At 42.2% G+C, this 27,575-nt stretch overlaps 2 protein-coding genes across 5 annotated transcripts in view; both read right to left on the reverse strand.

Moving 5' to 3' along the window:
• Positions 1–6,080: 6,080 nt before the first annotated feature.
• On the reverse strand, positions 6,081–7,659 carry LOC147435596 (uncharacterized). 2 transcript variants are annotated; one of them, XR_015185092.1, is made up of 3 exons: positions 7,324–7,505; positions 6,977–7,027; positions 6,081–6,297 (listed from the first exon to the last, which is right to left on the reverse strand). XR_015185092.1 is itself a non-coding variant. In XM_086488614.1 (3 exons), exons 1-3 carry the CDS (start codon positions 7,657–7,659, stop codon positions 6,274–6,276), a joined length of 222 nt encoding a protein of 73 aa, XP_086344740.1. In that variant the 3' UTR covers positions 6,259–6,273. The 2 variants fall into 2 exon arrangements, 1 of the variants encoding a protein (XP_086344740.1); XM_086488614.1 differs by lacking the exon at positions 7,324–7,505 and adding an exon at positions 7,513–7,659 and having other exon boundaries at positions 6,259–6,297.
• Positions 7,554–27,575, reverse strand: part of LOC147435597 (uncharacterized) — a 74,262-nt gene continuing 54,240 nt past the window's right edge. For all 3 annotated transcript variants that reach the window (XM_086488613.1, XM_086488610.1, XM_086488612.1), the window contains 3 exons: positions 8,718–8,800; positions 8,577–8,638; positions 7,554–7,813 (listed from right to left, as the gene is read on the reverse strand). In XM_086488613.1, coding sequence (XP_086344739.1) covers positions 7,702–7,813; positions 8,577–8,638; positions 8,718–8,800 — 257 coding nt within the window. In that variant the 3' untranslated portion in view covers positions 7,554–7,701. The remainder of the gene's footprint in view (positions 7,814–8,576; positions 8,639–8,717; positions 8,801–27,575) is intronic.

Consider the following 27,575-nt stretch of genomic DNA (forward strand, 5'->3'; position numbering starts at 1 on the left):
ATGTCCAATGGGAGAGCTACCACAAGATGATCGCTTATCGATTCTCTTTATTGAGGGCTTGAGAAACGCGCTCGGTCTAGTTGACCTTCTAGGGTTAACCCAAATCCCTCATACTATGTATGGAAATCCGTCACTTGTTCCGCTCTTAAGACTTGCTTAAAGATGGAAACATGTGCGTAAGGATATTCTCATTCACTGTACTTCTTTGGTGCGCATTTAGACACTTGGGAAGTTTGCATTCTTTGATTTTCTGCAACCATCCTCACTCTAGGTTCTACACCCATAGCATCTCTCATTTCATATCCACTGACCGGTGCTCTGGAGGGATTCGTTTGGTTGCCCTTCCTTTTGGTCTTATGTCATGACTTTTTTGCTCTGATATCTAGCATTCTTGTATTGAAGATAGTGTTTGCGATGGTACTACCTCGATGTGTTGACATAGGAACCCGAGAATCCAGGGATCCCAATGGTTTAGGTGCAAATAGATGAGGTCAACTGAATGAGTCCTCCACATGAGATTTCAAGGGACTAGCTGTCATAGTTTTTGGTTTTGTTGTCTCTGAAACAGCAGGTCTGTGCAAGCTAGGGGTGAAATAGTACTGATGGAGTGGGCCCCCAAAGTATGTATAGCCCTCCATCTCATTACGACTTACTTCTTAAAGTACTTGTCTAACATGATAACATGCATGTCTCTCTTGATTTCCAATGTAAACACGTATGAACATTTTTGCTTGGTTAACTCCCTCACGTTGGGCTCTTCACATCTGTCGTAGAGAATTTTCTCTTCGTTATCATACTTGTATAATCCCACATGCGTATTATCAATGTTGACACGTATAGCCACATTTTACCCACCTTAACTTGGCACTCGGATTGTCCAAAGTTGGTGGTTTTTCTTCAGGTTCGCATCAACTTTCTCTTTGGTCCTTGAAAACCCCAATTTGTCCACAATGAAAGGATTTAGCACAACTATAAAAACGTTTCTCTCTTCATCAAAGTATCAATCACCACTGTAATCTATCAGCACTATGAACTTAAGCTCAGCAGGTTGCGATGGTCCCACTCCCATTTTGGTCTCTTCTTTAAAACTCATATTTCTTTATCCCTCAGTCATATGGTGATACGATCTCTCCGATGAAGTGTCAAAAAGACTCTCTTCCAACATTCTCTCTAAGATGGGTTTGGTCCCTTGATTGATGCTACCCTCGGTGGAAATATGACTTGCTTAGTCTCTATTGTTAGGACTTCTGTTCTGATACAATTTGTCTGATCGCAAATACATCAAGAAAGCGAAGCTTACAAAACCCTAACCTCTTACCTTTTGTGGTGCATTTAGTCCTTCGATTGAAGACAAGTCCACACAACTCTCCTCCGCTTATCTTGCACAAAATTCACTTTGTGGCTATAGCTTTACAACCGCTGGGTTAGTCAAAATCTGCAGAAATCAAAAATTGGTCGCGCTTTTGTCACAATTTCTATTTTGCTTGTAATTTGCCCAATACAACTCCAAATTGAATTTTGAAAAGACCACTGTACTCACCAAGACTTGGGCTAGCTCTGGTATTGGTCTAGACTCTAGGGGGTCATGGATCGCGTCCATGTACACAAGACAAATTTTCTTTGAAACTTGACATACAGAGCTCCCCAAGCCTCTTGATGGTTGCTAGGTAAACTTTAGATTATTAGATGACCTTTAGTTCTCCCAAAAGTCCCCTGATTAGTCTATTTTGTTAATTTGGGCCTTGATCGTCTCCGGCTAGTTTTGAGCCTCCTTTGAGTATATTTTACTACCCTTGTTTTGGGGAAAAAACAATTGTTTTGACCACTGCTACAAATCTGAGAAGTCACAGTCCCAAAAGCTCTCAGGGGGGTCATGGATAGGGATCCATGTTCCTCCATGTTTGGACTCAAAACTTGGTCAATTTGTTACTTGAGGTCTATGTGAACCACCTATCTACTTCTTTTTGGATTTGAACCCTTTTTTCCTTCACATGAGTTACATTTGGTGTCTGCTTGTAGTTTTTGACTTACTGCTTGTTTTTTGTCTTTTGGTCAACCTTTTTTTGTTTTTTTTGGTATGATGGTCCTCACCAAAGTTGTTATAAATGATATCAATTTTTCACTGGTCAAATCTTAGTGTGTAATTTTTCAGGGGGCCATGGATCGCGATCCATATTCCATAGCATTTGGACATGAAGTTTTGTTAATTGTATATCCAAACCATGTAAACGTGACCTTTTATATTCTTTTTAAAATTGGATATCAAACAATCAAAAATTCACAATTTTAGTGTACTTCCAAGGTTCTTTGTGTTTTTTTGCCCAATTTCCTTGATTTAGTTGAGCTTTTGTGTCAGTTTTTTCACCAAAAGTTTATAGCTAGAGCTTGGAATCACTCTGGACCAAGTGGTATCAGTTTCTACCAAAAATGTCACAATGGGGTCATAGATTGCGATCTATGTTCGTGCACACCAGTCAACATGGAACTTTCCAGATTCGCTCTCTGTGGTTTGGTTATGGCTTTTTTACACTTCTTTTTTAGTTTTGGTCAGCTTGGAGTTTTAACCATCAAATTTTCAGTATTTCGGAGTTTATGATCGTTTCGACCAAAATATGGTTTTTGACATTTTTTGCCCTGATCTTTCAGCCCAAATTTGATGGTGATAGCTTCTACTTACCCTACTCCTAAGTACAGAATTGAAATATGAAAGGAAAACAGACAAAACAATATAAATTGAAGTCGAAATTGAAAACGGTACAGCACTCAGAAAGTAATGAGAAAATCGAAGAATGAAATGCTTTCGGCTCTCACTCACAACCCTCTTACCTCTCGAGAATAGATCTAGCGAGTCCTCGACTCCTAGACTCTACCAAGCACTAAACCTTGTGTTTAGTTGCTTGACTGCTAAAGTTTAAGTATAATGGAAATCGAAATCAAAGTTTCTAAGTGAAAGCTACGACTCGATCACTCACCACCTAAGGATCACTATCCCCGACAGCGGCACCAATGTTCGTGGATCGTCGCGGACGTCTATAGCATAGCTTTCCGGTACTAACATAATATCAGTACTCGAGAAAGCGACTCGGATGGGGCGCAAAGACTCTTTGAGGTTGTCAAACTCGAACAAGTGAGCCGACGGAATAACTCAATACCTAACACATGCAAATCTCTAGCTCTTGGATCTGGCAATGTACTTATGTCCTACCTCACCACACACAGTCATCAACCCATTTCAACACTCGAACGGAGTCTGAATGCTACAAAACTTTAAGAGAAGGTCAAGGACACTTAAGGTCACTATCCTACCAACTTTGGTCGCATTTTGAGGAGGTCCCAAAATCACGATCCATCATAATTTAGGTATCAAAACTACAACAGAACACATCAAATAGGTTGCCCTAGGGTTTAGGGACACTCTCCTATAGTCAAAATGTCAAAAAACACTCATTAATTCACTCAAATCAACAGATTTAGCCTTCTAATTCATAGTCAAAAATCTCAATACAATTGATAATGAGCATACTTGAATAAAAAAGCATCGAAAAAGGAACACATTGCAAGTTTCAGAATTGAAATGTCATTACCAAAACTCTAAGATATGTGGATTACAAGTTGTAGAGAAGAACTGGCTCTCAGCTGTACGCTTTCAACCTTTCAAAAACTTTATATCATTCCTCTTTTCCCACTTTATAACTTTGACTTTATACCTAGGGCTCTTTTGGCCAATGGCCAACCGTACCGGACGCAGATTCATTATAGATTTTACCCTCAGCTTCTCAAAGCTTATCCATCTTTCAATCAAAGATGATCAAAACAATTACAAGGCTTTCGGAAAAAGAAAGAGTATATTGAAATTTTAGGCTTAAGGAAGAAGAGGTCGACTTGAAGGGCGTCCGCTTGGCTTGACTACTAACATCTTCTAGTTTGAAGTACTAAACCCATTGAGTGGATGCTTTCCCATGGATGTATCCCGAGACATAGCTCACATTGGTTGAACCATGTATATCGTGTGTGCTCTCTCTTTCTCTCTCTACTATATAATCTCTCGTGTGAAAATTCTCTCTCTGTATTAAGTAACCTACTTTAGTATCTACTTAGCTACGTCGTATTTTCTAACAATATAAATTTAGGTTCAAAATGAGATAATTGGAACTGAAATGTTATTTTTCTCTTATTGGCCTATATTTGCATTTGTGACATATTTAAGAATCTTAATTCTATAATATGAGTTGATCACTCATAGCGATAAACAACATGGTTGAAGTTCTAGGTGCAAAGGCGTCTTAACAAAACTAATCTCAATGCAATTTTAATCCAAGTGAGAGGTGTTATTATACCCAAAGTTAAGAAGAGACAATTGAAGATCCATGTTAGTACTATTGGTTGCTTTGGATTTTTAAACACCTTCTACAAGCAAGATTGTAGCACGCTCCATCTTCTGTTATAAATCTTTGAAGAGGGCAACCCAAAAATGGTTGCAGACATGGATCTCGTGGTTCATTGAAAAATCTTAGTAAATTCATGGTTTGGAAGATAGGTAGTCTTCATAGAAGGCTTAGGAGCTTAAGGTGCAAAAGCAATCTTGCAAGGTAAAAATATGATTGATACAAAACGAGTGGGTGAGGATTTTTAAAACCTTTTTCAAAAAGATGAACTACATTTTGCGCATGCATTTATTTCTATTTCCTTGCCATCAATATTGTAGCTCCCCATCTTTTTCTAGCTTATATGCAATTTTAGTTTTTAATTTAGCACTTTCCAATTACTTTAATTTAATCTCAATACGGTACACCCACTTTCATGAGAGCTTCATCACATTGCAATGATTGTAGAAAGAATTTCTTGTATACCCCTACCTAAATTTTAATTATGAATCTAATAAAAGATATTCTATATAGTTATGTGGGTAAAAATTATACTCTCCTAAATGCAATGTAATTAGCTATACTTCTAGTCCTACCTTTTTTTTTCTTGTGGTGGGTTGTTTGTGTGTGTGTGTGTGTGTGTGTGTGTGTGTGTGTGTGTGAAACCGGGGGGGGGGGGGGGAGTTTCAAATAGCATTAGGATAATCCATCGTTTGATGAGGTTTCTATAGGTAGCTCATTTTTAGGACGAGCACTTTGCCTAAATTTGTCTAGTATACTCTTCCATTTTCCTGCTAATAAAGCTTACTCAAGAGAAAAGCGATAACCTACAAAGTACAAATAGTGAAAGCCCTGTGGAGCCAATGATTTTGATTTTCTTACCAAAAACAAAATTCATGTGAAGTACAATAGAACAACAATTGAAAATTCAAATTGGGGTTTTTCTTGAAATCTGTAATAGAAAGTGTAGGGGTAAAGGCATTCCGCCTCTGCCTAGGACCGGGCAATCGACCACCAGCCACGCGCCCACTGAACATCTTTCCTTATTCTTCATATACCAAAAGAATAAAGAGCTCCTCTCACTTCTTGACGGTTGTTTCACCCACACAACACAGTCTTGCTTCACCCCTTTCCTACATGCACCGCACCGCACCGCGCACACGTGTATCCGCACATGAGCACATTTTCAAAAAGCAAGACTTTAAGAAATTTAAAAGTACACTACAAGTTTGTAAATTATTTGTAGTTTTTGCCATTTGACATCACTTCACAGTAAAAGCTAAGGTGAAAAATAACATGTTTTTAAAAGAACCTTAAATTCCATTGTTAAAACTTGTTATGCTAACCAAAGCGCAAAAGTCTTAGATGGTTATTGTGAGTATTGTTAGATAAATGTATTATCATTTGTATGAGACCTGAACATTTTTGTGTAGAGATAATTCATCTCTCCAAATTAAACCCTAGATGTAAGCATTTTTATATCTCCAAATTAAACCCTAAATGTAAACATTTTTGTGTAGGGATAATTCATATCTCCAACTTAAACCCTAAATGTAAGCATTTTCAATTTAAGATTCATCTTACTTGGTGTTGTAATCACTCAGTGTAATTTCACACAATTTTTATATATTACATTTTTTCTTTAGCTTCGAGAGAAATCTTCACAAGTTGACATGTTGTGGCCAGCTTGAAATTTGCAAGTGAAAGAGCATTCAAAGCACTTTATTTCCTGTTAGTTGTTTCCTTGAGCAATTTTGAAGGTTTCAACAATATAACAGTTTCAAAAGGCACATTTTTTTATACAGTTTGGCCTCAAAGTGAGCCACCAACAATCTACATAAATCAACCATTTGTGTTAAATATTCTAAATATTACAATTATTTAGCTTCGTTACTTTCAAAAGAAATCTTCACAAGATGGGATGTGGTTTCACCTAGCACCAAAAATATACCTCTTAGCTCAAATCAAATGGGATACCCAACTTATGAAAAGTTCCAATCACCTAGAGAGATTTATCTATTTTATTTCTTTTTAAAACTCTTATCAAGCTAAGGGCCTCTCTTTGCTTCCCAAAGGCCTCGTATGAGACTCTTCAAGTGGCATGGAACAATATGCACCATTTGGTGGCAATTACGGTGGAGAGATACTTTAGCAATTTCTCTGACAACACCAGCTATTCTGAATCTGACTTACTATAAATACAAAGCCAAGTTCAAGAACTTGTGGTAAAAATGGGTTGTATCCTTGCCAGGTCAAGAAGGTGCTCCAAATTTCCTGATGCGGTCCGGAATGAATCCTCAACATTCAAAGGACTCCTTGATTGCAATTATCAGCTCTATCTACATCCTTGTAAGGTCACCCCCTGTACTCTTAACATTGCTACCTCGATTGGACTAGCTACAAAGAGAAGAGGATTATTTTCACGTTTTAGCTACTCCAGAAGACCCCATAGATCTATCCGACAAGTCTTGAACTCAATACCTGATTCTCATGAGGAAAACAGGATAACCGATCTGCCACACTTGGATGATAGAAAGGTTATTGCCTATTCCTCCCTAAGCGACACACACACACACCACACACACAGAGTAACAAATGGTAGCATCCCCCACCTGAACTAGTGGCTGCCTTCTCTCTGAGGAATGTTCAAAGAAACCTGAAACCTGCCACCCAGAGAGACAAAAATGGGCTGTCAGGATGCTTCTGTTTTACAAAAACAAACTGAAGCTACAAGGCAACACTTTCTTTCAACAAACTTCTTTCACCCACACACACACAAATGTTACCCACGTGCATGCACACACATGAGAATTTAAAACGTCGTAAGAAGAATCCCAAGAGACCTAATAGACCTATCCGAGAAGAAGAAGAAGAAGAATAGTATTTTAACATCGTAGGAAACTATCCCAAGAGACCTTACAGAAAGAGAGAGAGAGAGAGAGAGAGAGAGTAAACTTACAATCCCTTGTTGCCCCCTTTAAGGACGTGCTCAGAAATCAGGGAAAAAATTATGAGCCATACACGATCCCCAAAAATGAGTACTACTCAAATAAGTGGGCTTTACAATACAGGGGTAGCTAATTTACTGTGCTCACAAGTATATGATCAGAACAAGTGGGAAGACTAGGGCCAAAGTTTATGTTAATACAAAGAGAGGATCATATCTCCGAAGCCTCGGGGCAAGTATCAATCCTTCCGCAACTTCGCTAATATCTGATGACCGTAGTATGATGCTCCTTTTGTACTCCAGGAGCAGTTCTTTGACTTTCCCCTCCACTAATACCGTAATGTACATTGATAAGAATTGCTGCAGCTTCCTGCCTTTCAGTATACGATTTTAGCTTGGCAATTGAGAATTGGATTTCGGAAGGAGGGCTTCAACAAGTTCGACGTTGAGCATCACAGGAAGCGGCGGCATTGGATTGGTAATACCAGGCATGTCTTTGATGCTGCAAACAAAAACAGCTTGAAGTTAAAGACCATCATAAATAACGATTGCAGTTGCATTGTCTTGAATTTCATGCTCCAAATTCATCATATGAATTTAGTGAGAAAAAGAAAAGGCGGAAATTGAGAAGGGCTTCCAAGAGTGTCCACACATAATGCCGAATTCTACACTACATGATGGAAAGATTTGACAGCCATGTACCTCCATAAAGGGTACCAAACAGGAAATTCAAATCAGTTGATGCACTTGAAATGTAAGCAAACACATTGAGGACATGCGCTATGACATGATTCCATAAAGGGCACAAACAGGAAATTCAAATCAGTTGATGCACTTGAAAATGTAAGCAAACACATTGAGGACATGCGCTATGACATGATTTTTATGAATGGCATTAAGCAAACACATTGTGGACGTGCATTATGACATTGAATGGCCACAGAAGAAAAAAATATATCCTCGACAAGCCAGGCCATGCATGTAGACAAAGCTCCGGTCTCTTTGTTGCTGTCAAGTCACCTCTAAGGAGAAAAAACCGTCACAACTCAAATGCCACCAATGCAAGACAACATAGATCCTCACTACTACAGATCTAAGAAGCCACGATACTTTCAAGAAAAATGCAAAATCAAATGTATTAGTACTGTTATTTAGAAACCAGGACAATCTTTTTTTTTGGTAAAATAAAAATCGGTTTGAGTTTTCATGGAAAACAGTATTATACATGGCGATAATAGTAACCCAAGGGGATTATATGAGCAAACCTGTTGGAAATGGCCATGATATTATCCCTGAACCGAACCAGAAGTTCAGTATTCTCCTGCAGCTGCAGTAACATTTGAATTCAATAATTATCACACATACCAATAGTCATGTTTTAAGTAATTCAGGGATAAACAGTGCACCTTGCAAGCTGTAAGGTTTGCCTTTATCTGGCTTATGATCTGTGTATTTTGCTCAAGCAATTGCCCTGCTGTCCCTCCAATAGCTAGAATGTACAAAAAGTTTTCATAATAACAGTACGCTGATTTCTGAAGTGCGAAGTGGAGTAGTTCGATGTGCATTATTTGTTAAACCAAACCAAGCCTTCACAGCAACAAAAAGAGACTCCGCAATTTGCACAATGTCAGGGCTTTTATGCAACAAAAACTACTAAGTGTTTGGATGCTTGCCAACTTGCTTTTGAAATGTGGAAAAATGGATACTGCAAATGTACATAGTGGAGTTTGACAGTTTACGCCGGGCAATGTGTGCATACAGAACCAAGAGGTTAGGCCATTGGAGGCCGCTTTGTTGCCTTTTAAATGCCCTAGAGTTCTTGTAAGAGGTTTCATGAGTGTGAAGAAATAAGTGTAGTATGGGAGGGCATACATCTTGCACAGAAAGTTTACTGGCATAGCGCCAGGGTATGTTCGTCAACTGCAGCGTGTATCCTTATAAAGACTGCCGCTTGAAAGGGGCAATGCAGTAGAGTAAGCAAGGCTCTGACATTTTGGAGGATGAAGCTACAGTACACTCTGAGCGGATGTTGATGCAAAAAAGGATGAACCCTACAGCAAAAGGAGAAATGCTACATGCATTGTCGTATCCAATAAAGTTGTATGCTTTCTGAACTCCCAAACCTTTCCATCGCCTGAGTGGACTTATTTTCATCTCTAAAAATAAGTCTCGGTGGGAGAAGAATTTGCCATTGGTGAAGTTTGCTTACAACAACGCTGTTCACACTTCCACAGAAAAGGCACCATTTGAGATTGTCAAGGGTTGCAAAAAGGTTACTTCTACTTTATGCGCGAAGGACAAGATATTTCAGGCTTTGCAAAAGTCTCAAGAACGGCATAAGAAGGCAGCAGAAAAGCTCGACGCTTCTTAGATTGAAAGGCACTCCTTAGAAAGAAGGGTAAGGAGAGGCTTTTTCCAAAGTTAAGTATGTGATACTATGGAGCCTTCCAAATTTCTGAAAAGATAAACGATGTGCCCTTCACAATAAAGTTGCCACAGAATTAATAGAAACAGAGGGACAGGGAACGAACTCCTAGGGTCCGGGGACAGTCGAAGACGAGAATCGGGGATGAACAGGCATCTCCACTTGGCCTGTCAGGTGCAGCAAAATTTTCAACAGCATAGATCTCAAGAGCCACTACCACCAAATTCGTATTGCTCCTGAAGACATGCATAAGACTGCATTCCGAACAACCTTCGGATTGTACGAGTTTCTAGTAATGCCTTTCAGCCTTACTAACGCTCCAGCAACTTTCATCAAATGATGGACCGAATTTTTCATCATCATTGACAATTCACAAGAATCTTCTTTGACAACATTCTAGTCTATACAAAGGAGGAACACAAACAGACATCTGCAGACTCACTTGGCTGATGAGCAGCTGAGCAAAGAGGACCCTCGGACTTTGTACTTTGCTCAAGCATTTAATATAAAAATAAATACTCAAAGGGGTGCCAATCTTTGGGGCAATAACTCTAGGCACGGAACTATACCGGGCCGTGTCGACTCTATTTAAACTGTGATAAAGTTTTGTAAAATGTTTTAAGTTATTCTCTTGTGTGTCGTGCCAAATTTCCAACTTGGGGTGCCGAAGTCTGTTACATACATCATCAAGAATTGAAATCTCTATCCGAGATGTACCCTGAGGACCCCGATTTCGGTGAAATCTGGCAACAGCTACAAACTAGTACTGAAATTTTCCCTATTCTATTAAAGATGGTTATTTTCATCGGGCTCTTTGTGTGGCGCGTCCACTTAGAACAAAGGTCATAGATGAAGCACATGCTTCTCCTTACGCACGACGCAGAGGTAAAATGCACAACACACGCCGTAGAAAGATTTTTATTTTGGCCAACACTACGAGCTGACGTAGATAGATATGTCAAAGAATGTGTACCATGCCAAAAAGCTAAGTATGATCGCCATAAAACTCCTGGCTTGCTTCAACCCCGACCGGTACCCCAAGTTCCATGGATTTCATAATGGATTTACCACGAGCTTCGAATGGAAATGATGCAATCTGGACTATTATAGACAGATTCAGTAAGCAAGCTCATTTCATTCCAGTAAGAAAGAACAATAAAGTTGATCACGTGACCAAAGTCTTTCTGGCCCAGATTTTTAAGCATCATGACATGCCCAAAACAATTATCAATGATCGCGATCCACAAATGACCAGAAATTTCTGGCAAGCACTTTTTAGGAACTTAGAAAGTAAGCTGAATTTCTCCTCGGCTTAACATCCTCAAACAGATGGACAAAGAGAAATCGCTAACTCCACAGTCGTAGACATTTTAAAGTGCTATGTCTCACATAACCAACGAGAATGGGAGAAATATCTGCCTCCAAAATTTGCCTATAATAACACTGTACATTCCTCTACAGGAATAGCTCCTTTTGAAGTTATTTATGGCAAACCACATCTTCCCCCCATCCTTCTCGCCAAGGATAAGATATTCGCAACGGATGAATTTGTTCGAGATCTATATACCGCTTACACTCAAGTGAAGCGTGCTATCCTTAGATCTCAAGAAAAGCATAAGAAAGCAGCAAATAAACATCGTCGAGATCTCAAGCTCACTGAAGGACTATTTGTTCTTCTCAACTTTGATAAAGAGCGACTTAAGAATCAGGCCAATCAAATCGGGAAAGTTGTAAAACTTTCCACCAAATATTATGGCATGTTTAAGCTTACAGAGCAAATAAATGGCGTAGCATTTAGATTGGATCTTCTAGAGAATTGGAAAATCCATAATGCTTTTCACATGAGTCTTCTGCAACCTTTCATTGGCAAACCTCCTCTAGAACCAGTTAGAAAAGATCCCCCTGAGGTAGATGAAACTGAAGAAATACTTCTTCCAGAATAAATCATACACCATCAGGAGCGCCAATTAAAGTTTGAAAAACTCATTGTAAGTGCTTAGTAAAGTTTAAGAATTACTCCCCTCAGTGGATGACAGAATCAAAATTGCAAGATTTCTCAGACATCCTGCATAAGCATCATGAAGCCTTGCAATCGAGGACAACTGTTTAGAAGCCAGAAAAATGTAATATTTTTAGGTACGGCTACAATTAAATGAAAATGATTTTTGTACACACAGAATGAATATATGAATTTATTGGTACCAATCATCAATGGGTAAATTTTCCGATGCAATGCGCCATCTAGAAACTTATCCATGTCTGGATAGTATGATAAGTAGAACAGTAGCCGGACGTAGTGCAAAATAGTTCAGAACAAGCACATGAATAGGTGGTGTCCCCAGTTCCCTCAGAAAAGCTAAAATTTAATAGTTTTTGTGGTGGCCGCCCATGAAGTGGGTGCCCCTTCCGATACTTCTTTATATTGCTTCAACTCAATCCAAGCCGGTACTCCACACTCTGCACCTTCACCCGAAAGCGTGCTAGAGAATAAGCCCATGGCACATATTTAAAGGCCCTTTGCCTATGAAAGCAGATACATGAAAAGCTTCAAGCTCAAAAGCATATGGTCCAAAAGCGTTGAGCCCAAAAAGCTGCCAACCCGTTTTGTAGAAATCCATACAGCTACCATGTCAACATACTGCAGCGTGAAACGCAGAATTCCATACACCTGCCATGTGGCACTTGTCAGTACGAATTGCGGACCAACTGATTGCGCACTCTTTTCTTTAATATCCTTTGTGTCACTTCGGCCCCATCGGACGGGGTCCCATAAGTTGGTGGGAACTCTTCTTTAAAAATAGGCCACTCAGCAAGATTTACACCACTCTACTACTTCACACAGTGTCTAGGGCACTTCCTTGTATGGCTAATGTCTCCAGGCTGGCCACCCATAGCATAGGTTGTACCTTGTCCACCGGCCCAAGTTTGGGGCCAGCCGTCCACTTGAGTTGGGTGCCCACCTTGGGCACTCATATATATGGGGCCAAGGGGGTACACATTTCATTATCATCTAATCATTGTACGGGTCTCTTGTTCTGGTAGTCACTGCCTTTCTCCATCTCTGGCGTTTTGTGTTTCTGTCTCACTCTCTCTCCTCTCTCACGCTTCCATACACGCACCTCTCATAGTAGCACAGCTATTTATAGTCTAGGTGCTTTCCGCATCAGGTTCTCCCTCCCAGGAAGAAGATCAGCTAGAGTTTTGCATTAGCCAAGCAACCAATGGAGCTTTTCTGTTGCGGAGAAACCCTTCTCCACTTGTGTTTTTTGCTCTCCCACATAGCGATCACCTCCATGTAGAAAGTGTTGACCTCTACAGGCTTTTTCGTCGCAGAAAACCCCCTCCCTACCACCTGCGGTTTTGGCCAGATCTACGCTTTTGACTAGCTGTTGCGTTTTGCAGAAGAGGGGGAGCGCTAGCCTATGCCCATTATGGATCTTGCAACCACCATTTCGGCTTGGCATCCGGTGCCTTGCCGGCCCTAATACTCTCCATATACCACTGTTACAACCATACTTCCTTGCTGTTTTCTCTGTTTTCAGCCCTCCAGGGGTTGCTACATTGATTCCCCACCCTCCCAAAACCCCCTGCACCGCTCCAGACCTCGCCGGGAGCGTACGAGCCCGCTGAAAATCGCTGGACAGCACCACCTCCCAGTTGCGTTTTTGGGTGGATAGCAGCTACATGGTTAGTGTTTTTCACAGAGAATGAAGTTACCTCCTACCTCGACACCATTCGGTGGTGGTCCGTGTAGTCTCTCAATGACTGTTGCAGAGTAATTTCGATATCGGCTTGATCATCAAACACAACACCTGTGTGGGAGAGGATCTTGGATCTCTTCTTGGACAGGTTCATTGCTTGGATCTAGACTAGAGTGGTACTTCAGTGCTTTGGACTCTCTTGGAGAGTTTACCCGCGAGATGCATGAGATCAGGCATCCCACGACTACATCCGGAGTCACCCGGAGCTTGGCTTGGATGGTAGGGCACTTGCTCTTCTACACTCCTGATGTCACAATTGTGACTATGTTACAGTATTACACCTACTCCTAGTTGCAGATACGCAAAGTGCCATGCCAAGGAGAACCCCTACGCTTGGATGGTCACGATCCTTTGCTCAAGAGACGTGCCTCTTCACCAAAAGCCACACTCCTTCGACGACTAGTCACACCCCTTCGCTCTACGGTTGCAACTCTTCGTCCAATGGTTGCAGCTCTTCGCCGAAAGGATGTGTCTTTACGTCTAAAGTCGTGTCTCTTCACCATGGGACATGGCTTTTCATTTATGTCTCTTCGTCTCCTATATAAGGAGCCTATTGTACTCAGTTTCAAGCATTCATTCATTCAATCAATCAAACACACATTCAATGTCTTGAGTCTCAGTTTGATCTTAAGTATGAAGTCTTAAGTCTTAATAATAGGATTAGCACCACTAATCCTCACAATGGTATCAAAGCAAAAAAAAATCCTGAGACCTGAAGGTTGTGAGCCTCTCACCCTCGCCGCTACCCTCTTCCCCCCTCTTCCGGTGTTGCATGGAAGCAGAAGAAAGGTGGTACACATACACAAACAATCATGAGGTAACATGAATTTGTCTGTTCCAATTGCATAAATACAGGACAGAAACACAAATGTGTGTGTGGTGTATCCGGTGAATTTTTGGAAGCCCTCTGCTCGTGACCCTTCGTGTGCCTCTTCATCACATTGTGCCCTTTCGTGCATGAGTTCGCACCCCTTCACAACGTCACGTGAACGGTGAGCAATTCCATCATGCAAATATCCCTTCACTTTGGTGGCACCCCTTCCCCAAGAGACTCATAGATAGGGCGTGTCTCCTGAAGATAACCGGCAGGGGCTATGTCCCCCTTCGCCTCCAAGGGACACGCGCACATACACCCCCTAGATGTTGGAGCGCTAAAATTCAGCAAGCTGACATCAAAATTGAGCGGAAACAAGTCCCTGTTCAAAATCCAGGAAAGAGATTCACTCCTCTTATGACTCTCTAGAGGCCAGCGCTGCAGGGTCACACCTCTTCAAGGGACGGCACCCCTCCACTTTGGTTTCCCCCCAAGGGTTGCATTCATCTGCCCCTTCAATATTGTGCGCATCGTTTCAATCTCCAAGAGGCAGCCTACTTAGAATCCACTTCCGCTGGCATCCATTTTTTTTTCTTACACAAGCAACTTACGATTTGGGCTTAATTAACCAACGCATTCACTTTTGGCCGCAGGAGAAACAATATTGGCTGGATACTTTCAACTTATGTGGCATAATTTATTAACTTTGTTGGATCACACAAATATGGGTCACAGCAGCGTTTGACAGCATTTGCGCAATCTGCTCTACTCGCTCTTTTCCGGCAGCCCTCTCACCTCGTTGCGATCCGTGCATACATTGCTCCCGAACCTGTACTAGAGTCATCCATACACTTCTTACCGAGCCAGCTCCTCAAGGACCCATTGCGAGCATCAGTTGGAGGCCCCATCCAAGAAGAGTAGCATATGTATGTGACACATCATCACGCCACACAAGATTCCAGTTACTTTCTCTGAGCAATCAGTATGGCTAGATCATAAGATGGCGACAACCATATTATGCCTGAAGATCCGATAGAAATTCTCAAAGGGCAGATCCAACAAGCTATCTCTATTGTTACATCGATGGCATCACGTTTAAACATGCTTCCGGATTATACTTCTTTGCACTCCCCGAAGCCTACACAGTCAATTTCCTCATCAACGGCTTCAATGGCCGACCAAGAAGAACCGCTTACACCAAAGGTTTCGCATGCAAAATTGTATCACCCAAAGCATGATTTCTTAGAGACAACTAGACACAAAGTACCTTCGTGCGAGCTGCCAAAGTCTCAGCATGAATGTTCTTGGAAATGCTACAGTTCTAAGCAACCAACTTCTTTTCGGAATCATCAGCAACACAAGCAGCAATATGAAGCTTCATCAGCGATATCAAGATGGGCTTACTTAGTGGCACATATATCCGACCCTAGTCGAGTACTCGGTCGTGAACGCCACGACGCTGGACAAGTTTTCCCCCGCGAGCCATGCCCTACATTTAAGCCTTTCTTGTCTGTTGGTGGTAAAGTTGAAGATTTATTGATCCTTTCCTTGTCCAAGAGGATTCTTCAAGATTCTTCAGAGGTCTAAGAGGCAACAACTCCCTCGACCTCCCCCTTCTCAATTGAAAGCCTTAATACCCGCTGAAACAGCTGAAGATTCAGAAGATTCCAATCCTTGTGTGACAACCAACAAGCGCATAACCCCTTCTTTGGCCGTGTTCCAGGCGGAAAAAATCTCCTCGTCACTGCCCTTGCAGAATAAAGTCTTTGTTTCTGAACAGATACCAAATGCAATGAAGAATGATAATATTTCAAACTTGAAGATACCAATCCTTACCTTCAACGTTGCAAAGGATAAATCAGATGCAGACTCTTGCAACACGAGTTCAGTCACTACAATTGAATCTTTGGACACAACTTGTTCCATTGATAAACCTTTACAGATGGATAAACCTCCAAACACTACTCTGTCTCAATCTACGACATCCCTTCAAGAGGATTTTACTCTTCCAGACAAACCAATGGAATACCTTGCAGATTTCCAACCATTGGTCATCATTCAACAGAAAACTCAAGTCAGTTTACCAATAGTTTCACTTGAAGCAGATAAAGATTCAATTTTTTATTGGACAAAGCTTGAAGTTACAAATGATTTTGACAAAGGCACTAATCAAGTTGCAGATATGATCAGTTTTCAGTTTGGCAAAATAGTCATGGTCAATAATAGTGCCATGATATGGGACTTAACAGTTACAGCTTTGGATGCAGAAGCAAGCAGGAATACATTTCCTTCTCCCGGAGTTTCTACAACTACCCTTGGTTTTAATTTAAATAGGAGGGAAGGTCACGATTGTGACTATGTTACAGTATTACACCTACTCCTAGTTGCAGATACGCAAATTGCCATGCCAAGGAGAACCCCTACGCTTGGATGGTCACGACCCTTCGCTCAAGAGACGTGCCTCTTCGTCAAAAGCCACACGCCTTCGACTACTAGTCAGACCCCTTCGCTCTACAATTGCGACTCTTCGTCCAATGGTTGCAGCTCTTCACCGAAAGGATGTGTCTTTACGTCTAAAGTCGCATCTCTTCACCAGGAGACGTGTCTTTTCATTTATGTCTTTCGTCTCCTATATAAGGAGCTTATTGTACTCACTTTCAAGCATTCATTCATTCGTTCAATCAATCAAACACACATTCAATGTCTTGAGTCTCAGTTTGATCTCAAGTATGAAGTATTAAGTCTTAATAATAGGATTAGCACCACTAATCCTCACACCTGATCCTTTACATTGCTACCTACAGAGTTGCTTACACTCACCCTCGGTAACCTTACAGCAGACTTACCTCGGTAGTAGGCCACTCCCAGCTCATTCACATTGAGTGCTACACCGAGTCAAGTTTGTTGGCATTGTTGGCACGGATTATGTTTCGGTTGACACCGAAGGATTGGGGGCAGGAGATACAGGCAAGATGGGGCAGACAGATTGGTTTGGCCTTTCCTCTTCTCAGAGATTATTGACAACGCAGACTTCTTCGTCTCGCTTCCCTACTTCTCCAGGATGATTACGGTGCAGACAACTGGTCTGACCACACCTCTTCTCAGAGGCTCTTCACAACACAGACTGTCGAGTCTGGCGGTCCCCCGGTGACTGCTGCAGCTTACGGTAGCTTCTACAATGCAGACTATTTAGTCTAGCTTTCCTTGTTTCGAAGGAGTTTACGACGCAGATTGCTACATCTGGCCTTCCTGGAGTTTTACACAAGCTAGCCACCTGGCCACACTGGGTTACAGGTTCATGCATTGACAGGCTTCTGGTCATTCTCATGATGGTTCCTAAGTTTCCCCATTTTCTCCATACGGTTTGACTACAGACACCACAGATCCTATAAGGCAGGACACTTGCACGTCTATTGGCACTTCTTTTACGACAAGGGATTGTTTTCACACTAAGTTCGGGACCTTCACACAGTATCTTTACCCTGTATCGACAAAAAGCAGTTTGCTACACTGCTCGTGACGGCATCTTTCCATGGAGATTTCTTGGCGGTCGGGACACCCCACACTGCTGCTACACTCGCGGAGTATTGTCCTTCGGTGGACATCGCAACAAACATCTTCATTATTTGCCTCACATCTTCGGCTTCACGGGGTTTGTTCAGCATCCGACGTTGAGAGGGAGTGTTAGATTTACACCACTCTGCTGCTTCACACAAGTCTAGGGCACTTCCTTGTACGGCTAGTGTCTCTAGGTTGGCCACCCATAGCATAGGTTGTACCTTATCCGGACGCTCGAGTTTGGGACCGACCGCCCACTTGAGTTGGGCACCCACCTTGGACACTCCTATATATAGGGTCAGGGGGGTACACATTTCATTATCATTTGATCATTGTACGGGTCTTGTCACGATTGTGACTATGTTGCAGTATTACATCTACTCCTAGTTGCAGATACGTGAAGTGCCATGCCAAGGAGGACCCCTACGCTTGGATGGTCACGACCCTTCGCTCAAGAGACGTGCCTCTTCGCCAAAAGCCATACTCCTTCGACAACTAGTCGCACCCCTTCGCTCTACGGGTGCGATTCTTCGTCCAATGGTTGTAGCTCTTTGCCGAAAGGATGTGTCTTTACGTCTAAAGTCATGTGTCTTCACCAAGAGACATGTCTTTTCATTTATGTCTCTTCGTCTCCTATATAAGGAGCCTATTGTACTCAGTTTCAATAAGTCATCAATCAATCAAACACAGAGTCTTCTGAGTCTTGTTTCTGAGTTCAGTTCAAGTTTCTTAAGTCTTAATCATGAGTTTAAGTACTTAACTAAGGATTCACACCTAGAATCCTTACAGTCATAGTAAATTCTTTCTAGGACCCGAACGTTGTGAGCCTCTCACCCTCGCCGCTACCCTCTCCCCCCCCTTCTCGGGGTTGCATGGAAGCAGAAGAAAGATGGAATTCCACTTCTTCGTTGATGGTATGAGGTAGCTTAAATTTATTCTGTTCTAATTCTATACATAACGAACAGCAATACAAATGTGTGTGCGCGAGCGTACCGGTGATAATGACCCTTCATGAGGAGGTCCGACCCTTCAATTCCGAGAGTTTGCACCCCTTCACGCGAAAAGGCACTGACCCTGCAAGCAGCCACACCTTCTCTTTGCCCGCACCCCTTCACCAGGAGTAACCCCTCTTCCCCAGCGCTGGAGGCTGCTGAAAATTCTGAATTGCTAGGCTAAATTTTTGCAACGCTACTGGCTGCACCCCTTTGCTGCTTGCCCCTTGCGCACCCCTTTCCTCTCGGGTAGGCAGAGAAAAGTGGGCTGATAAGGCAGAGAAAGCTGGGCTGATTATGTAGAAAACGCCAGGCTGCTTATGCTGAAAACGCTTGACTGATTACGTTGAAACGCTGGCTGGGCTGCCACCTCTCGCTGGCATACCTCTTCGCTGCCCTTTATTATACATAAAACCTCAGCAGCATACAATTTCTAAAACCAGCAGCGCCAGCCTTTTAAGCAGCGCAAGCCTTTTGCGTAAACTCCAGCAGCATAATACTTTAAAAAAACTCAGCCCAAAGGTTTTCATTTAAATTGGCCAGCCAGCCTCAATTTTTCAAAAGCCCATGTGGACACAACCTCTAAACTTACCCAATGTGAACTCACTAAGAGTTATATTAAAAGAAAATGGGACAACAATGTAGTTTTTTCCTTGTGGGCAACCGTATTCCTCGTGTGTTCTCTTCCCACATAGCCCTCGCCACTGGCTCCTTGCACGTATGGGGCTCCCCTCTACCATGGACAAGGACTTCGACGTTCCAATACCCTGTCTCTTGTACATAGATAAAGTTCTCACAAGCAAACTGTGGCAAATTTGTTCCCTTCACGAGATTCTTGTCATTCCGAATTCACCCTACCCAAGCCAGAGGTTATCATTATTCTCGATTCCCCAACTCCAAAGCCGAAACCCGTTCTAGACGCAATTTCCGCTCCCGAAGTATCAGTTCTTAAGCTTATTCAGAGAAACAGTTACTTTCGCTGAACAGTCGGCATGGCTGAATCACAAGATGACGACGACAATATATTACCCGAGGACCCAATAGCAATTTTCAAAAAGGAGATGGCAGGAATTTCATCAAGCCTCGCATCGATTCACACGATCGGATGCAAATGCAAACCCCTTCTCGGAGTCAACCAACAACTTCTCGGACAATACATACATCTTCTTCAGACGCTTCAGTGATCGACCAAAAAGAACCACTCAAACATAAGCCTTCGGAACCGAAATTTTCTCACCCAAAGCATGGTTTCTTAGAGACAACTAGACACAAAGTACCTTCGTGCGAGCAACAAAAATCTCAGCATGAATATTCTTGGAAATGCTACAGTTCTAAGCAACCAACTTCTTATTGGAATCGTCAGCCCCAATAGAAGCAGCAATATGAAGCTTCCAATGGATCATCAACGATATCAAGATGGGCTTACTTAGTGGCAAGTATATCCGACCCTAGTCAAGTACTCGATCGTGAACGCCGTGACGCTGGACAAGTTCCCCTTCGCGAGCCATGCCCCACAAGTTCAAGATTTATTGATCCTTTCCTTGTCCAAGAGGATTCTTCAGAGGTCTAAGAGGCAACAGCTCCCTCGACCTCCCCCTTCTCAATTGGAAGCCTTGATACCCGCTAAAACAGCTAAAGATTCAGAAGATTCCAGTTCTTGTGTGACAACCAACAAGCACATAACCCCTTCTTTGGCCGTGTTCCACGCAGAAAAATTCTCCTCGTACTGCCCTTGCAGAATAAAGTCTTTGTTTCAGAACAGATACCAAATGCAATGGAGAATGATAATATTTCAAACTTGAAGATACCAATCCTTACCTTCAACGTTGCAAAGGATAAATCAAATGCAGACTCTAGCAACACAACTTCAGTCGCTGCAATTGAATCTTTGGACACAACTTGTTCCATTGATTAACCTTTACAGATGGATAAACCTCCAAACACTACTCTGTCTCAATCTTCGACATCCCTTCAAGAGGATTTTACTCTTCCAGACAAACCAATGGAATACCTTACAGATTTCCAACCAGTGGTCATTATTCAACAAAAAACTCAAGTCAGTTTACAAATAATTTCACTCGAAGCAGATATAGATTCAATCTTTTTTTGGACAAAGCTCGAAGTTACAAATGACTTTGACAAAGGCGATAATCAAGTTGCAGATGTGATACTCATACTTTTGACAAAGATGAGACAAGTTGCAGATATGATCAAATTTCAGTTTGGCAAAATAGTCATGGTCAATAACACTGCCATGACGTGGGACTTAACAGAAAGAGCTTTGGATGCAAAAGCACAACAACAATACATTTCCTTCTCCCGGAGTTTCTTCAACTACCTTGGGTTTTATTTAAAGAGGAAGGGAATGTCACGATTGTGACTATGTTGCAGTATCACATCTACTCCTAGTTGCAGATACGCGAAGTGCCATGCCAAGGAGGACCCCTACGCTTGGATGGTCACGACCCTTCGCTCAAGAGACGTGCCTCTTCGCCAAAAGCAACACTCCTTCGACGACTAGTCACACCCCTTCGCTCTACGGGTGCGATTCTTCCTCCAATGGTTGTAGCTCTTCGCCGAAAGGATGTGTCTTTACGTCTAAAGTCATGTCTCTTCACCAAGAGACATGTCTTTTCATTTATGTCTCTTCGTCTCCTATATAAGGAGCCTATTGTACTCAGTTTCAATAAGTCATCAATCAATCAAACACAGAGTCTTCTGAGTCTTGTTTCTGAGTACAGTTCAAGTTTCTTAAGTCTTAATCATGAGTTTAAGTACTTACTTAAGGATTAGCACCTAGAATCCTTACACGTCTCTTGTTTAGGTACTCAGATCACACCGTTTCCCCATCTCTCTCTCTCTCTCTCTCTCTCTCTCTCTCTCTCTCTCTCTCTCTCTCTCTCTCTCTCTCTCTCTCTCTCTCTCTCTCTCTCTCTCTCTCTCTCTTTTCCGGTACACACACTCACATCTCTGACCAAACCAACTTCCCCAAAGTCTCTCTAAACTCACTCTCTAACAATCTCCAAACTGTATGATATCCATGAAATGATTGGCCTCAACCATCATTTGCTCCTACATGGTGTCATAAACAGCCTCCCTCGTCCAAAAGAAGACCTCATGTAAAGCCTGAACCTTGATTTTGATCATGGGAGCTCCCTTAGGGCCAAGGAAAGAGTGACGTGATCCTAACTGCTGCAACAAAAACATGATTACACACAGTGATCCACTCCTCAAAGAGACATCTGGAGATCTCCATGGACCAAACACATAAGACTCTTCAGGCAAGATCTCAGATAATGGGACATCTGTTGGTGATGCAAAGCCTGTTGAGTAGTCAAACTCCTCCGCAAAATGAGAGGACTCACTATCCTGCTTTCCCTCAATAGCTCCTACTGTAAGGGGCACCTAAGATTGAATCTCCAAGAGATCCAAAGTCTGTTGAACTAGCTTATTCTTGGGCAACTCCTGCTGGTCCCGAACTACCACCAACTGCTGATCCTCCTACTCTTATCCCTCTATCTAGGTGCTCTGGGTCCTCCTCTTGATCCTCATCCGGTAACCTCTCCTCTGGAGGTCTATCTAGAGGTTGCTCCGCCACACCCAACCTCTGTCCCACTACCCGTCACTATCTTTATCTTCGTCTCTGTGTCTGATCAACACTATACTGCTAATGAGCACTCTGTTTCTGCTTACTCTCACCCGTTTGATCTCTATCATTGCACATCTCTCTCATGAAGTAAAAGGATCCTTGGATACGCAATGAGCACTCATCCTAAGTTATCACCATAAATTCACTTCCTTTGCATATTACAGTAGTCAAAAGTATGGTGGTTGCTTAAAGTGGGGAGTTGTTCGTCACACCTCTCTCTCTCTCTCTCTCTCTCTCTCTCTCTCTCTCTCTCTCTCTCTCTCTCTCTCTCTCTCTCTCTCTCTCTCTCTCTCTCTCTCTCTCTCTCTCTCTCTCTCTCTAACAATGTCAGACTTTGTAAATAATTAATTATTTACGAGAAAATATTTATCTAATTAGTTGTGCACGTCAGAATAGAACTAGCAGTTCTACGGCCTCACGTGGCCCAAATTTGGGCCAGAGCTCCTCAGGGAGATCCTAGCAGAAAATACCCTGAAGCCCTAGTGATTGGGAAATCGGGTCTTCAATAAAGGGGTAAATAGTAGCCTCAGATTTCAGGCTCAGAAACATACGCACGTCAATGCAAGCACAGGAATGAGATGGGGTCCTTAGAACAGTAACCCTTAGGCCTGAATTATTTTTACGCCCTTAGGATAAGTCAGTTAAAAATATTTTTTGTTTATGCTGGACCAAATGGCCGGACAAGTGCGAACAGGTAATGCCAGAGCGGTGCCGATATGACATTGAGCTGGGAAATAGCTAACATTTTCATTGGTTGCATCTGTGTGTGTAGTTGTGGTTCAATTTGCATTTCATTAATAGTTTGTCAACTTTTAAATGTGAAAGTTGAAGGGTTTTTAAGTTATTAAGTGTACCACTTGGCACACTTACCAATGCAAACTAACTCTTTCACTCTCTCTCTTCCTAGCACCACCTCTTCCTACTGGCTTGATAAGAGCACCCCCTCCCCGACTTCTCAATGTTGCCAGTGCTCCTACCCCCCCTATTGTGAGTATGCTCTACGCATTGGAGCCCTCCATGGAAGCTTGAGAGCAGCCCCTTGCGACATATGTGGCGGCCTCGTGCTCCCATTGTTTAGAACAAGGATTCTCATAGCCATAGCCAGCTTTTGGTGAAGTTTCATCGCAAAAAATTGCAACAGGCACTCTCTTCGTAGAGTGTGGTGGCTGTAAATTCTTTGTTTTCAGCCCTTAATCATCTCTTTTAGTGTGAATCTCAGCGAAGTACTCATAGAATCTAGTACTTCTCTACCTACACTACGTAGTACGCATACACAAAGTTTGGTGCGATTCCATTGCGAAAAAGGTCTCTATTTCGGCATAGGAACGTGCTCAGGTAACATTTTCAGGTTAAGTGCAGAAAATTTCAGCAAGCATGTGTGCATGCATTTTGCGTGTTTCTCCCTTGTTTTTATTGCAGGAATGATTATGCATAAAGGGACACAATTAGCGGAAGGTAGACTCTCATTTTCGAGAGCTTCCGTTGAGCTTTGTGGAAGATAGACTCTCGTTTCTGAGAGCTTCCCAAAATCTCACATCAGAGGGAAACCCTCTCAGCAGTCAGAGAGTAGTTTCCTCACTCTCTCAGTCAGAAGCAGAAAAGAAAGAATAGAGGACGGGCTTTTGCCCCGTTCTTGTGCTTGTAAAGATTCTCCCTTAGTAATAAAGATAATCTCTTTATGGGGGGCCTTCTGGTCCCCAATGAAGTGTCAAGCTCTCTCTCTCTCTCTCTCTCTCTCTCTCTCTCTCTCTCTCTCTCTCTCTCTCTCTCTCTCTCTCTCTCTCTCTCTCTCTCCAATTCTCTTTATTTGAAGTATAATTAAAAGTCAGTTCACGCTTGCGTATTTTTGTGACAGTGGTATCAGAGCAAGGTCATCTCTCTCTTTCCTAAGGGATTGACGACTCTTGGCAGACTGCAGAAATGAAAGGACGCGAGATAGAGTTCTCTATCCTTCAACAGCAGGTGGCAGAGTTGCAAAAGTCTCTCTCCCATCCAGAAGTCCAGAAGATTCTCCATACCCTTGAGAAAGGGAAGGAGAAAGTGCAGATGGGGTCAGGAGAAATCCCGCAGAACCCAAAGATGCAAGAACCAAAGAAAGATCCTTTAATTGGAACCTCCCGCATGCACGAGAGGCAGAGGAAACCTCCAAAACGTCATGTGCGGTTTAATCCAAAGGTTCAAGAGCAGGATCCTCTTGATTCTTCTCAATTCTCTTTCATGAAGGATCTGGATGACATAGTCGCTAACATAGTCGCTCCAGAAGACATGTTTCTTGACGATCTGTCGCAGCAAAAAGTGCATTCAAGGGAAAGGACTCATGTCCACAAGGAGTCTAAGCATAGAAAGGAGCACCATAAGAGGAAGCACCACAAGCGGAAAACATTCAAGTCAGTTGATAACGATGTAAAATTCGACACCTACGGTGTGATAATGACAAAGCTTTAGCTTTCATCCGCCAATTTGAAGTTGCATTTGCAAAAGGGAACTTTAAAGAAAGATTCAAGCTTCGCCATGTCAGTATGTACTTGAAAGGCACCGCCAACAATTGGTGGTTAACCCTGATCCTAGAAAAACGCAAGCCCCAAGATTGGACTGCTTTCAAGAAGGAGTTCTACGCACAACTCCTTCCTCTAGACAATGAGGAAGAGGTAAAGAAAGAATGGGATCGACTCTCACAGTCAGAGAACGAAACTGTTCCACGCTATGTGGATAGGTTTTGGGACATTCTCTTGAAAGTCACTCCATTCAAGAAGATTTGAAGATTCGGAGAAGATGCGCAAGTTTGAAGCAGGATTGCATGAAGCCTTGCAAAAGACTATGAAGCTTTACCCTCGGGGTAACTTGCAGATACTTATGGAATCAGCTCGCATAGCTAATGGAATACATGACAAGGGTACTCCCAGGAAGATGGAGCAAAGCACCTATCATGCCAAGCAGAAAGCTCTCCATGAACAATCTACCTTTACTTCTTCTTCTCAAAAGAAGAAAAGAACCGCCTCCGATGCAGAAGCAAAGCCAAATCAGCCTTAGAAAGAGAAATATCTCTCTCCTGCTGAATTGAGAACCTACATCAGCGAAGGAAGATGCTTCAAGTGTGGACAAATTGGACATATGAAGGGTGATTGCCCTACCAAAACCCCGCAACCACCTTCTTCCAATGCAATCCCCAATGTACAGGGGAATACAACCAAGGATGGAAAAGAAAGAGCTCTTCTCAAAGCATGGGGTAGCATCAACAACCAGCGGGCTCTTATTCTGTTTGATCCTGGCAGTACAAACAATTTCATCTCTACAAAGCTAGCTGATGACCTGAATTTACAGCCTAACCGTTTTGGAGTTTCTATTCAATCACAATCTGCTTTCAAAGGACAGAACTCCAGCTCTACTCCAATCATAGGGAAGTTGAATTTAAAGGCCGACAACTACAAAGATCAAGAGTCTTTCTTACTAGCTTCACTTGAAGGGTGTGATGTCATCTTGGGAATGCCTTGGCATTACAAGATGCATCCCATTCTTGACTATGTTCAGAAAACTTTATCCTTTGATCATAAAGGAAAGCAATATCTTGTACTTGCAAATGCAGGTGATTGGCGTATCCCCATCGCCAATCACATTGCAATCAAGAAAGTAATGAAAAAGTGTGTTTTAGCGTACTTAATTTTTGCAAGAGAGAGAGACAAGAGAGAGAGAGATGTGTCTGCTTCACAACTTTCTTCCTCTTTAGAGCAAAAAAGAATTAAGTTATTAGAAAGTTTTGAAGATTGTTTTGCAGATGAACTTTCAAATGAATTTCCACCTTCTCGACCTGAGAATCATACAATTGATTTGATCCCAAGAAGTTCTCCTCCAGATCAGCCCCCTTATCAAGTTAGTCTAATGCAGCAAGAGGAAATCCTCAAACAGGTCAACGAACTTTTGGAGAAGGGCTTAATAAGGCCTAGTACTTCTCCATATTGTTCACCTGTCTTGCTAGTACAGAAAAAGGATGGCACATTCCACATGTGCATAGACTATAGATCTCTAAACAAGATCACAATCAAGAATTGATTTCCAATCCCTCGAATTGATGACATTATTGATAAGTTACAAGGAGCAAGTGTCTTTACTCGTATAGACTTGAAGAGCGGGTATTATCAAATCCGCATAGCTCCTCAGGATGTGCATAAGACTACATTTAGAACAACCTTCGGATTGTATGAATTCTTAGTGATGCCTTTTGGACTCACTAATGCACCAGCCACATTCAACAGAATGATGGATAGAATCTTTCACTCATATAGAAAATTTACAGGAGTTTTCTTCGATGACGTCTTAATCTTCTCAGAGACGGAAGAAGAACACTATAAGCATCTTGTATTAGTGTTTGAAGAATTACGCAAACACAAATTACTTGTGAATGCTAAGAAGAGTGAGTTCTTTCTACAAGAAATTCACTACTTGGGCCATATAGTATCTCACAATCAGGTGAGAATGGACCCAAGTAAGATTCAAGCAGTTGTAGAATGGCCTACTCCAACTACAATACATGGCGTACGAAGTTTTCTCGGCCTCTGTTCCTATTATCGGCGTTTCATTTGATCCTTTGCCGCCATAGCGAGTCCTCTCCATGATCTGACAAAGAAGCGGATTCCCTTCTATTGGGGACCAGGACAAAAACAATCTTTTGAAAAGCTTAAGTATCTACTTAGTCACAGACCTGTTCTCACCGTCCCTCACCTTCGCAAACCTTTCGAGGTGTACTACGATGCATCTCGAGATTGTGTAGGAGCAGTTTTGAACCAAGAGGGTCACGCCATAGCCTACGAAAGTCGGCGCCTTAAAGATGCAGAGTTGCATGCTTCCATATATGAGAAAGAGCTAATGGCAGTAATTCATGCTCTTTCCATTAGGAAACATTATTTTATAATCAAAACAGACCATCAAAGTCTTCGCTACTTTCTCACACAGAGAAAGTTATCAGAAAAGCAGATGCAATGGGCCAACTTTCTTTCAATGTTCCATTTTCAAATTTTACACACTTCTGGAACAAAGAATGCGGTTGCAGATGCTCTCTCCAGGCGTCCCA

Source organism: Adiantum capillus-veneris, chromosome 18 (genome assembly GCF_014529385.1).
Source record: "Adiantum capillus-veneris isolate H3 chromosome 18, ASM1452938v2, whole genome shotgun sequence".
Classification (NCBI taxonomy): domain Eukaryota; kingdom Viridiplantae; phylum Streptophyta; class Polypodiopsida; order Polypodiales; family Pteridaceae; genus Adiantum; species Adiantum capillus-veneris.